Source organism: Myotis myotis, unplaced genomic scaffold (genome assembly GCF_014108235.1).
Source record: "Myotis myotis isolate mMyoMyo1 unplaced genomic scaffold, mMyoMyo1.p scaffold_m19_p_11, whole genome shotgun sequence".
NCBI lineage: Eukaryota > Metazoa > Chordata > Mammalia > Chiroptera > Vespertilionidae > Myotis > Myotis myotis.
Window position 1 is genome coordinate 36,118,092 of NW_023416315.1, and position 13,864 is coordinate 36,131,955.

At 40.3% G+C, this 13,864-nt stretch overlaps 1 protein-coding gene across 5 annotated transcripts in view; it reads right to left on the minus strand.

The window, feature by feature from the left end:
- The window catches only part of DYNC1I1 (dynein cytoplasmic 1 intermediate chain 1), a 277,989-nt gene that overhangs the window by 95,396 nt on the left and 168,729 nt on the right, over nt 1-13,864 (minus strand). For all 5 annotated transcript variants that reach the window (XM_036328105.1, XM_036328108.1, XM_036328106.1 and 2 more), the window contains one exon: nt 10,661-10,786. In XM_036328105.1, coding sequence (XP_036183998.1) covers nt 10,661-10,786 — 126 coding nt within the window. The remainder of the gene's footprint in view (nt 1-10,660; nt 10,787-13,864) is intronic.

The window sequence follows — 13,864 nt, forward strand, 5'->3', positions numbered from 1 at the left end:
ACAAATTTATTTTAAAGAAGTAAAGGTTTGTGTTGCATATAAAAATAAATTTAATTTTAACTACTGAACATAATGCAATTAAAAAGCACTGTGAAATAACACACGTTATTGCATGTAGGGGCTGGAAATACTTTTTAAACAAATCAAAAGAAATCAGCTTTAGAGAGCCACCACAAGAGAAAGTGTAGATTTTTTTTAAATGATTACGGCAACAATGATTTATAGCACGTAAGATACATACTCAGTACATTTATGAGGATACAAATAAATATGGACTAAATCTTTCACTTAAGCAATGTCTCATTTAATTCTTTTTCTACCAAATAAACATACCATTTAAAAATTACAATCAAATCTAAGCATGATAAAAGTAAAGTGTATACTACTTGTTATAACAAAAGTTAAAAACTTCCCCAGAAGTAAGGATGATAATTCTACTTGCAAAAATTCTATCTGCTAATAATTTTCAAGCTTTTTTTTATTAAGAATTTCAAAAATCAATCACAAAAATGGAAAGAATAGATTTTTGCTGAAAGCCACTGTCTGAGGTGAATTAAAATAATAATATGACTATTGGGGAATATTAATGTCCCCGTATTTATTAATAACACGGTATGTTCAAACAACCCTTTTCATTCAACAGTATTACACACACACACACACACACACACACACACACACAAGTTTTGGTCAAGTTTGTAGAGAGGAATAAAAAGGTTTATTTATTTTTTTAGAAGTAGATGGCCTGAAGTCCAGAAGTGGGTCTGTGCTTAGCATATAATGGTGCCAAAGCAATGCAGAGGCAGCCCCTCAGAGGTGGTGGCAGCCTAGAACACTCTGGGTGGGTGCTAACGGCCTGGGCACACCACAGCCCACCCCTTGCTATTCCCTGTTTCCTTCCCTGACATGGGATCCTCTATGCTCACATCTCTGAGGATAGGGTTGCCCTTCTAAAACTTTCCACTTAGGCCACCAGTATATTTAAAAACCTGCTTCTGCCCATAGTAAAATGTTGTAGGATAAAGGAAAAGTGCAATCTGATAGTGCAGAGAATGGAAGCCCCACTTAGAGGGCCTGGGACCCATGTCTTTAGGAAGGGCTGCTCCTAGCAAAGATGCTAATCTGGTCTTAGATGAAAGTAGAACATCTGTCAGCCCCATCTTCCTTTCTCTTGTTCCAGGGTCCACAGAGTGAGTTCAGCATGGCGAATGGCCACCAAGTCTATATAGGCTTCATTCAGTGCAGTCTTATTAGCTATGTAGAAACCAGAAGGCTCCTATATGAGGCCTCTGCCCAAGGCAATTGGTGAATAATTAAGCCTTGGAAGCAAATGCATATGTACCTAGCACAGGGTGGAAGCAGAGTAGCAGGGATGATACATATGCCATGCTCACTAGTACACCATCACCAGGGACTAAGATGTTGAGATCATTTTGTCCTTGTTGGTTAAATGCTCTCCTCCAGGTCCTCCCAGGGCTCCCCTGCTGCCTGGGCACCTTGAGCCCTCCCCCCTTTTACACTCTGCAACTAAAGGTATAATTCCTGACACATTGGGGGCCTTCATCCATGCTATTGGGTCAGGGCTATATAGATTGTTACATCTTTTGAATTTCATTTTGGCATCTATATGTATAAAAGCCTAAGCAACTGATGACCGGTTGACCGAATGCCTGGTTGCTATGATGCACACTGACCACCAGGAAACAGATGCTCAATGCAGGAGTTGCCACCTGGTGGTCAGTGCACTCCTATAGCCAGCCAACCTCCCATGGTCCCTCCCCCTGGCTGGCCCCAGTCAGCTTGATTGGGATTGGGCGAGATGGTCCTGATCGGCCCTGATTGCCAGGCTGAGGGATCCCATCCATGCACGAATTCATGCACTGGGCCTCTAGTATTAAATAAGTGTAGCTGACATTCATTGGTTACTTACTCTGTTCCTGACACTAAAAGCTTTGCCCTAGCCAGTTTGGCTCAGTGGATAGAGTGTCAGCCTATGGACCCAGGTTTGATTCTGGTCAAGGGCATGTACCTTGGTTGCAGGCTCCTCCCTAGCCTGAGCCCTGGTCAGGGCTTGTGCAAGAGGCAATCAATCTATGTGACACATCGATGTTTCTCTCTGTCTTTCCCTCTCTCTTCCACTCTCCCTAAAAATCAATGGAAAAATATCATCGGGCGAGGATTAACAAAATAAATAAATAAAAGCTTCATATGTATTTATTTATTTTACTCTCACGTATGACTAGACCAAGGTCACAGAGCTCCCAAGTGGTGGGACCCAAATTATAATCCCAGGCTGTATGACCATATTGCTCACCCATAACCCCAATGTGCTTAACTGCCACCCAGCACACAGTAAATTTATCACCATCATTTAGTTATGAATGAAATGTTTAAATGACTGGGATGAGAAAACTTAGGAATTGCTTCAGGTTCCCTGTTCACTTGACATTTGTATATGAAAAGCATATGTAGGGACTTGACTAATGTGAGAAGGGCTGGCCAGGTGATAGGAATTAGGGCCTGGTGGGGACTGGGAAAAACTGAGGAGTTCTTGTGGAGAGAGTTCTGTTCTCAGCTCCAGCCAATTGCTATTCTGAGGACTGGCCATGGTGGGTACCCCATAAATATCTGTTGAATGAGTGAGTGAATGAATGAATCTAATTTAGGTGAAACTTCTTTAGGAATATATTCAAGCAAGAAAAAATGTATGTCATGGTTTAAGCTTCCTCCTAAGGGACTTCCATGCAATAATAGTGAAACAATCAAATGTAAAGAGAATACTTCATCTTCTCTAAGCGTGTTCACCTATTATATGCACTGAGTTATGTTCCACTAAAATGTGTATGCTGAGGCCCTAACTCCCAATACAAGGTATTTGGAGATTGGGTTCTCATGATGGTATTAGACACCAGAAAAGCTTGCTGTCTACTTCTGCCACTTGAGAAAATAGCTAGAAGGCAGTTGTCTCCAAGACAGGAAAATGGCTGGCACCTTGAACTTGGACTTCACCAGTTTCCAGAACTGTGATTTAAGCCACCCAGTCTATGATATTTTGTTACAGCAGTCTGAGCAGACTAACACACCAATATTATCTCCTCTATTCTCACAATAATCCTAAGAAGCGACTACAACTCCATCACCATTCAGCACAGGCCCCTGAGAATACCCGTTTGCCTTAGAGCATGATGTGTGGCGGGTGGCAGGGTGGTGAGGACCAGGGGAGTGACAGGCCAGAAAACTTCTCATATTGCCATCTGGCTCTCACTGCTCAGCACAATAATTTCTGTGGCAATTCCCTGGTAAAGTACAACCAGAGAAAGCCCAGTTCAGGTAGTTTTAGCACAGGGCATGGGAAGGGAAGGGCATTTAGGGAACTGAATAAAACTTCAACGTTGGGGTCCTACATCTCCAATATATGTGCACATTAATAGGGCAGAAAAATGCTTAGTCGTGGATAGTTTTTGCAATACTATTAAGCTTTTTGCAATATAACATGACAAGATAAAGAAAACAATTTGAAAACAATTTGTTCAAAGGTATATTCTCATAGCATCCCTCTAAACTGACTTACTCAGTCACTTGTAAAGTACAGGGTCTACTATTTTGCTATCTTCAGATAAGGAATCATTTATGATACAGTCTGTTGGCTCTAATCCTGCTGATAATTCTAATTTTCCTAGATAAATGCCAATGATCAATTCTGCTTCTTCTTTTGTTTCTTTTTGGAGAAAATTCCAGAAAGAGGGCAGATAAAGAATGAAAGCTGGCAAGGCTGTTTCTCTGCTTCCAGCTTCCTGGGCCAAACACAGAAAAAGAAGTTCCTGCTGTTTGATTTAATAAGAATCAGTGTCTCGCTCATGCCTCAGTCGTTGGACCAGTCAGGCTCAATTGGCATAAAAGAAGTGTTTCCGAATGTCTGCATTTCATTTCAGCACAGACGCTTAAGCTCCCGCATGCCTTTTCCTAACAGCACAAATAGCACTGCTGAGCCCCCGCTCCTCTCCCTGCATCCATATAATTTGCATCTTTTATGTCCGAGCTTAATTTTACCTTTAGGTTGTCTGCATTCTTTAATTTTCCTTAATTGTATACTTGGAGATGTGTATCACAATCTACATGACAATGGTTGAGGTTTCTCCTTCTGGGTTTCTCACTTCTGCGGTAGATACATTTGAAAACCATTTGGGTCTTACTTACATTAGTCAGAATGTTCTTGTCCATGGACTTTGTTTCCAGTTACTGAGCACCTAATTGTGTCTTTCCTTTTGTCATTCCAGGGACACATGGTGAATATGTAGCCCTAGTTGTCAAAGAATATTCTAGTCCAGGGGTCCTCAAACTACGGCCCGCGGGCCATATGCAAATACAAATATTGTATTTGTTCCCATTTTGTTTTTTTACTTCAAAATAAGATATGTAGAGTGTGCATAGGAGTTTGTTCATAGTTTTTTTTTAAACTCTAGTCCGGCCCTCCAACGGTCTGAGGGACAGTGAACTGGCCCCCTGTTTAAAAAGTTTGAGGACCCCTGGTCTAGTCATTCATCCCTTTCTCTTCTTTGACTTCTACTGAGTAACCACTCCTTGCCACATCCAAGAAAAAAGGTTAGAAAACTCCTATTCTGTTTTTTTGTGGGTTTTTTGTTTGTTTGTTTGTTTGTTTTTATCAGCCAGGCCATAAGAAAATTATCCTCCCTTTAATTAAAATAATAATAATAAAAATCCTTAAGTTACAGTCTAACACTGCTCTGGTCATAATATACATTGGAAAATGCATTTAAATTCATTTATATCATTGTTTCTGTAGCTGTTTTGTTGATTTGGATTATGGAGCACAATCTGGGCTGGGGGAAGGACAAAACTGATGGGAGGAAAATCAAGTTTATTGAAATAAACTTCACGATTCCCCCAGGGACAGGAGCAACAAAAGTCACAACTCCCCGAGGTCACTTGGCAGTGTGGCCAGCGAGGAGTGGAGCTGCAAGGCCGGACCACCGTCACTTCCCTCCCTCGTCACTGTCACTCCTCATGGGGGTGGGGGGTGGCGAAGTGGAGGGCTCTCTTCAAGGTCAGCGGGAACCTCACGAAGAACCAAACTCTGGGTGGCTAAAGCTGTGAGGAGGTGCAGCCTCCTCTCTAACCTTTACAAACTCTTGATGAGACGTGGAGCCACACATAGGGAGAAGGTCAACTGAGGACTGCAAACACTGGCACCAATGAGCTAGTTAATATCACCCCACTTCACATTCTGCTTTCTCTTCTCCGGAAATAGGGAGGGTTTCAGGTCATGTTCAGTTTCAGGTCCATGTCAGATAATCCTTAAAAAGGGAATGCTAAGAACAAAGAAACCAGACCAGGAAAAAATAAAAGTAAAAATAAAAACCTCTGACCAAGCCAAGCCTCTAAATATAACTTTTCCACTTACCTCAATGCAGATAATTCTAAGATATATATTTCTGATTCTATTCATTCTGTTTAAAAGAGAAAGACCACACCAGGGTGAGCAAGGCAGGGTGGTCAGGATGCATAATCTAATGACAGTGTGTGCAAGCCACTACAGAAGGCGGCAGGAGAACTGCCAGAGCGTGCGGTGAGGCCCGTGGCTGATTTCTACGCAGAGTCCACGGATATTTTCCAAGTGTGGACAGCTCTCACTGAAGTGAAAATAGAAAATGCAGGACCAGAGCCCACACTAAATATTCAGTTTAGTAAAAGACACGAAAACTGCCCGTGGAAGTGGAAGGTATTTGGCTTTGCTATTCTAAACAAAGAAATGAGCCATCGTACTGTAATCTTTTCATCATTAGGCAAAAAGCCTGTCAGTCTCTGCTAAAGAATATTGAACTAATGTCTGTTTCTTATGCATTTGCTTTCTAGTCCTCAAGTGATACTTTTTTGAGCCAAAAGATTTGTTTGCAATTATATAGTTGTTGTTGTTTTTTGTTGTTGTTGTTAATCCTCACCCAAGGATATTTTTCTATTGATTTTTAGAGATAGTGGAAGGGAGGGGGAGAGACACAGAGAGAGAAACATCAGTGTGAGAGAGAAACATTGATTGGTGCAGGGATCGAGACTGCAACCAAGATATGTGCTCTTGATTGGGAATCAAACCCAAGATCCTTCAGTCCAGGGGCGGACGCTATATTCAGTGAGCAACACTGGCCAATTATACATTTTTGAAAAATATGAAGAATGTACGGAGATCAAGAAATGGACAGCTAATGTGATTATTCAAAAATGATAAAAGTAGCCCTAGCCAGTCTGGCTCAGTGAATAGAGCATCGGCCTATGGACCAAAGGTCCTGGGTTCGATTCTGGTCAAGGGCATGTACCTCAGTTTCAGGCTCCTCCTTGGCCTAGGCCTTGGTCGGGACTCGTGCAGGAGGCAACCAATGGATGTGTTTCTCTCACATTGATATTTCTCTCTTTCTGTCTTTCCCCCTCTTCCATTCTCTCTAAAAATCCATGGAAAAATATCCTCAGGTGAAAGGATTTTTAAAAAAATGATAAAAGTGCAATCACCACCAGGCACCTGTTGCTTCTCTCTGTTCATAGTCCTCTTTCCTACCAAGCGAACTGTCTACATGAAATTATTGCCACATCACAGGACAGTGTGGAAGCACAAGCCACCTGATTTCAGTGAGACAGTGTCGAAAGGAGCCCAGGTGCTGTATGTAAGCTTCACCAGAGATCAGAAAGGGTACAGAAGAAAACTGATAGGTCAGTGAGTGGGGGGTTAGGTTTTTCTCATAAGTATTCTAACTCTGTGGGCTCTCCAAGTTTCCCTTCAGGTTTGGGAGAAGTTGTTACCATTCGTCAGTTAAAAAGAAATGCATCTGGTAACTGAGAAGTGCTTGGCAATCAAGGTCTCCAATTTGCTTATTTTATTTCTAGACTGGCAGCTTTAATTTTTTAAGAATATATATATATATATATATATATATATATATATATATATATATATATATATATATATTCATTAAAATTGTTTTCTTTTAAAAAGCCCCCACTGCTGGCAGCCCCACTGGCTGGCTCACCGTCATGTCCCTCCCCAGCCCAATCACAGCAGAAAGGGGTCCTGAGTGGCCAAGTGCCCCTTTGAGCCTTTCCTACCCAGGACTCTTGAAGGACAGGAAGGAAAGTGCCCTGAGGTCCCAGGTATGTGTAAGTTCTGCTGCCTGACTATTCTAGGCCCAAGGTGTAGTTGATGCTTTGCACCAGGCCAGTGATGCCAGGTTGCTGGGCTACCAAGGACCGAGCCAATCCAGAGTTGCCCGTACATGACATGAGGCCTCTCCCAGTGGCTGCTGATCAACCTCTTGAGGTCTAATTCTCTTTGCAGTACCCACCTTTTGGACCATGTCTAACCATCATCTTTTAAGTGGCAGGCTGCCAGAGATACTTTGAATGAACTGCACATCATGGCCCATGCTTTGCTATCATGGCCCATGCTGCCCCATCGGTGAGTGCAGGCCTGGTTCTATGGCTCACTAGCTGGGAGCCCTTACAGTGCAAAGTCTCTCAACTGGGGAAGAAGAATAATCTTTTCTGCTGTACTGGTTGTAAGAATCAATGAGATCACAAAGGGAGAAGTGCTAGCAAAATGTAAAATACAGACAAATGTAGTTATACTCATTTAGTTATCAGAGATCAGTGCATGGTTACCAACCTGCCCTTTTATTCCCCTTATTATTTTTTTCCTTCCATCTAACTTCCATCCATTAATTTATCTATAACTTTCCTGACTGCTTAAGTTATACCTTGTTTGTTCTCCCATCAGCTCAGGCATACTTGTACTTTGTTTTCTTCTGATAACCATTGATATTTACTGGCATATTATTGCACTTTGTTTTCTTCTGATAACCATTGATATTTACTGGCTTTTATCTTAACTTCATGGGTATCAATGATAGCAAGGTGTGTCACTATTTCAAAAGAAAAGGTACTTGCCAACTCTCCAGTGCCCATTGTCCCTATGTCATGTTGGATGTGGTCTTGGAAAAATAGCTCTGGGTCTTCTGACCATCCACCCCCAGAGCAGATACCAGCAATGAATGAGCTATAGGAAATGTAAGAGTGTGTGAGTGTGTGTGTGGAGGGGCAAGGGGGACAAGGTGGAAAGGAACAGAGGAGTTGGTTAGGAAATTTCTCAAATAGGATTCAATAGGAGATCATCATCAGAGTAATAAAGGCAAGAATTGCCACTCTAGTTTGGGTCAAAGAGCAGAAGGGAATTGTGGGGCAAGAACTCCCTCTTAAATAAAGAAGCCAACCACTTTTGTCACCTTGTCATCCCCTTTCTTCTCTTCTCTACATGCCATTGGTTTCCAACTATAACTGCATATTCAAACCACCAGGGGTCCCTAGAAGGGCTTCTGAATTACTTAGGTTGTATACACTTCCTCCCTTAGAGGGACCAAAACTTTTTCCCTTTTCACTTTCCCAAAGCTGGGGATACATTCTGCTGCCTGCAGTTAGATCAGTTTAAGAGAATTTAATCACAGAAGCAAGGTACTATAGTGGTATTCAGTAATTTAGGTTTTCATAAGATTTTCTAAATGTATTTTTCATGAGTAATAAGGGTCGTTCATGTCTGAGTAGCACAATCATGATTTTCAGTATTTTTAAACATGTGTTAGATTGAGTAGCTTTTATTTGGTACCTAGACTCTCAGAGTCCTCATGGTCTCTTGCACATGTCACTTGATCAACTCAAAGTTTAAAAGTATTAGAATTCTCACGTTTCTTCTATTAAGAATACTAAGTAGAGTTGAGAGCCCCATCTGCTTCTGGTCACCAGATGAAAAGAACATAGTAGTAGGAATTTGGGGGACAAAGAGATATTTTAGTCAGCATATTTTGTTAGGATATTCAGAGTACTTCTGACTTTGTTTTTTTGTTGTTGTTTTTGAAATCAAGAGTGTATTTTCTTCTAAAATACATACATTTGATCATTTAATGGAAAAACTAAAAATAAAATTAAATGCATGTTAGTGAGAACTTTAGTAAATAATTCCAAAGCTACCACAAGAGGACAAAGAAGATGCTCTTTTCAATCAATATTGGTCTTACAATTGTGCAATAAGACAGGTAATTTTAAAATTCCAGTTAATTCCAAAGACCTTTGAAAATAGTTCTTAACTCAGCATTATTATGCTCCTACTGGCCTGTTTACTATGCAATGTTGTGAATGTTAACCATATTATCAAACTGTTTTTGTCACAGGCTACCGATAGTCAGTTAATATAAATTTTGATAACCAGCATGTACATCGACTAAAACAATATATTATTACTTCTTTTTTTAATATTCAAGATATGCTTTATATAATATCAAAAGAATTTAAATGGCACTGATTTTTAAAAAATGTGCTTCTGCTTACCCCAGAAGTCTTTTAGTATTTTCCTGGTAATTCAACAAACTTCTTCAAATTGAGCAAAATTAAGATTTTGTGCTTCTATGTTTACCAAAAGAGCATATCACACTGACAAATTTGATAATCTTATATAAAAAAAAAACAACAAAGAAAGGAAAAACTGTTCTTATTTCAAAGGTTCAAGGGGAAAAAAGGCTATTTACTATGCAGACCTAGAATTCTTGTTGTTTTAAGATAGCAAATTAGAAAAACATGGCCTGGGTCAGAGGCTACTCAATCAGGTTGGGCTGGGCCTTTCATTCCAGCAGCTCCCATTCCCCAAATCATATCTGATAATATTCTAAAGTCTAAACATATTTCAGTTCAAAAAGATACTCAGCTCTTAGATAGAAATTGGCACTAAACTTCCAAACATCAACAGGTTTACCCGCCCTTTCAATTAATGAATTTGTATTTAGATTAAACTGTCACTCAGTACATCTGAATTGTAATATTTGAGGAACTGAAACTTTGAGCTGGAAGGTTTGTTTTGCATTTTCCTGTGCATAATCACAGGATATGAGCATTAATAAAGGGGTTGGTGCATGGGCCACTACTGAGGCCTATTATTTAAGCAGAGTCATGGCAACGGAGCCAAGCTTAGTGTTCACAAGTGTAGCGTAATTTCAGCCTGTATTATGTTGAATGGATGAGAAGACAAATGTATCAGCAGACATAAGGAATAAACTACCCAAAACTATTTGAAATGATCTCTGCACTTGCAAACTGGAAACAGCATCTATATTTCTCAACAAGTCAGGAAAGATTCATGATGGGTATTCCCTTAAACCGGCTACAAAAATATTATTATCTTGCAAGCAAGATGGCGCCCCTCAACTTAAAATTGGCAAAATCCCATTGAACTGCATTTCGGAGAGAGAAGGGAGCTTGAAATGGTAGTGCTCTGCGGATGTCCACGTGGGTGGGCAAGCATATGCTGCTGCTGAGCAGAGGAAGTGGTACACCAGGATTTCTTCATAAGTGTGAGGTCTTTATAAACTCATCTCTATGGGGGCGGTTTTAAATAGAAAGAAAATGACACACAGTCCCCAACCAGGCTTCCTAACTGTTTGGAGAGGGTTGCCACTTTCCCCAAACATTAGGTTACTGTGGGGAAATTTTCCAAAACTGTCAACAATTCTATTTTTAAACTCAGTTCTTCCTCTCCACATAAGACGGATGCAAGGCAGCAGGAACTATATTTGGTCTGGTAGGAGATGTAAGTTATTTTTACTGTGCTGACTCCTACCTGACAGTGGAAGACGTACTCTGGTGTGGTTTTCTTGAACTTCATGTTCCAAACCAAGGCCACTCCATCTGGTTCATGGGGAGCATCTTCATTGTTGTTGTAGGAAGCGACCATCAGCTCGGGGTACTGAGTGGGAGAGGTCACACGAATGAATTAGGCCAAGATGACAACACAAAGAAAACTTTCTTAATTTCTACAGACACATGCTATACTACATACTTTAAATGCCACTTGCTTTTTAAGCTGTGGCATACTTAATACCAACTTCATGCCTCAACCTATTGCAATCTGGTTTCTGCCGCCATCATTCCACATGAGCTTGTCATAGTCGCCAATAATTACCAAACTGCACACATTGCTGGATCTTTCTGTATTAGCTGGCATGTGGGCTAATCCCTCCTTTCTCCTGTGTTGGATTCCATTACATATTTCTCTCCTGATTTTCTTCCTGCCCACTCTTCTTAGTTCCTACAGGTTCTCCATCTGCTATCTATGTTCCAAGGAAGCTGTTTTATGGCCTATTTTTCCTTTGTCTCTGTATACACATTTTCTCTGGGCGACCTCATCTACTCCAATGGTTATAACAAGCATTAATATGCTGACAGTGTTCAAATCTATACCTTTAGGCTTGATTTCTCTCCTAGCTGCAGATCCTTATATCTGACTGCCGACTGGGGATTTCTCAGGGCCGCCCACAGACACATCAGATGTAACCATAGACAAATGAGCTCGTTGCCTTCCATAAAACCTACTGCTCTTTCAATGTTCCCTCTTTTGGTGCCTCGTTGTCCAGCCTGGGCACTCCATATTCATTTTTATTGCTTCCTCTTTCTCAACCCCATGTACTATTTCACTACTTCCTCAATACCTTTCCAATGCATGTTTTCTTCCCATCCTTAAGGTGAGAGCCTCCTAAACTAACTTCTTATCTGAATGAAGGCAACAGCTTCCTAAATGGCTCCCTGACTCCAGGCTCTCCAGGCCCCACCCTCACCTACTTTGTCAACATGACTTTACAACAGACATCTGCTAAGGCACTCCTCTGTTTAAAATACTTTAATGGCTCATTATTACTTTGAAGATAAAATGCAGGTCATATAGGATCCTTCTGTCATTTTCTAACTCCTCTGCTTAATCTCTTACAATTCTCCCTCCTTTTGCCCTCCCACATTCCATGACCCAGCCTCACTGTGCTAGTTCTGAGGGTCACAGGTATGGCCTCTGTACCTATGAGTCTGCTGTTCTCATTGGAATGCCTCTTCTGTGTGGTAGACATCATTAACTCATTGTTTAAGATTCAATGCAGGCATCTAGTCCTCCAGACAATCCCAACTAACCATGTACCACCTCCCCTTACCTCTCATTTTCTCCTTGAACATTATGTGTGTGTCCTCTCCCATTAATGCACTTGTCAAATTGTATCATGGTTTTCCTCCACTTCTGTTTCTTACAAGGTTTGAAGCACTCTGAATGTAGAGACTAGTTTTTATTGACCTCTGAGTCTAGGGCCTAGTAACTCTCACCGCATGCTAAACTTGTGCCAAAACCTACTGAATTACAGATGCTTTTTAAAAATTTTAGTAACTGTGCTCAGTGGACTTTATATTTAATCCCTTGTTATAAAATAATTCCAACAATTAAACGCATAAGTGCAGGAAACACAACCAGTAAAACCATCAGGACTCCACAGTGAATAGAAATACCTACTCACACTATGATATCTCTGTGCTGTGTGTTAATAAACAAACTGAGGAGTGGATCTCATGGGAGATACAACATTTCATGAAAAGGCCACTCCTACCTGGGGTTTCCATAAGGCAGCCACATTAAAAATTGTATCATTACATATGCAATTATATTAGGATTATAACAGATCCTATCACCCTTTGCTCAAAGATCATTTAATTTCCCCCCTATATTTCACTATGCTGTGTATATATTTAAAAATAGATTATCATAAATTTGAACATCAACGTTTTTCTATCTATAATAATTAAACCTAAGTCTTTTCCGTGGCTTTATTCATTCTTTAAACTCCCTCAACTTAAGAAAACTACACAGGGCAACTTGCTGGTTGATGCAGAAGAAGTACAAGCCTATAATACATGTATGCGGCCATCACTGGACGTAATCACTCTTTATCAGAAAATACTCCTCAGGGGCTAAATCAAAGGCCCATTCAAAGACACTAACATCTAGATAAACACAGAAGTCTCCAGACTGTCCAGCTGAAGTTTAACTATGTCGCATGTAAAAAGGCAACTCTATAAACATCAACACCACCACTATCAGAATGGTCAATGAGCAGCCAGATGTGTCTTGAATTATATACCACAGCTTCACATCTGGGTTTCATCGTCGGCTCCCACTTGTAGCTTTTCTTTTTTCCATTAAAAATACTCTAAATTATTTGGGTTTAAAACTCCTTTAGAAAACAGGGAGAGCTTTAGTAAAATACCAGTGAAATGTCTTTGGTGTAATTTCTATAATTGGGATCATAAGTCCTAAAGATATTACTTTAACTCTTATTGCACGTGAAATTTTATGAGTTCAAAAATCTCCTTTAGCATGCCTTTTTCTGTTACTTCTTTGAACATGATTAGTCAAATTTGTTATTCTCTAATAAAAAGTAAATTTCTGAACAATGATTTAACCTTAAAGGTTAAAAGTATGAGTTTAAAGAGAATGTGAACAAGTATGAAGTTTATGATTATTCATGAGGCTGGATTATCTAATATTTAACCTAGGAGAATTGTTACCTGGAAATGACCAGATCTGCTCTCAAGCTGTTTGCTCTTAGAGAGAAATAAAGTCTGACTTTTATTAAAGAGAAGGGAACCAACATAAAGTGCCCATTATGTTCCAGACAGAACTGGGTGATTAACTCATTTGGTCCTTGCAATCTAAACTAGCAATGGTTTTCCTATTTCTACAGATGGAGAAGCTAAGAGTCCCTGGTTGAGTAACTTGTTCCCAGTTATGCTGCTAATAAGTGAAGACCTGAGAACCCAATTTAAAGTCTGCTTGGCTTCTAGTCCACTGTAGCCTGCGTCAAGTGCCTCCTATGCATTTGTAAGGCACTGTGCCAGCTAAAATGTGGGAGAAGAATGTAACAACAACAGGCTTTGCTCTACAGGAACTCTCCGCTAAGTAGAGGGAAGTGAGACACATGCACGTGTAACTATAATCTCTCTATATAAAAGC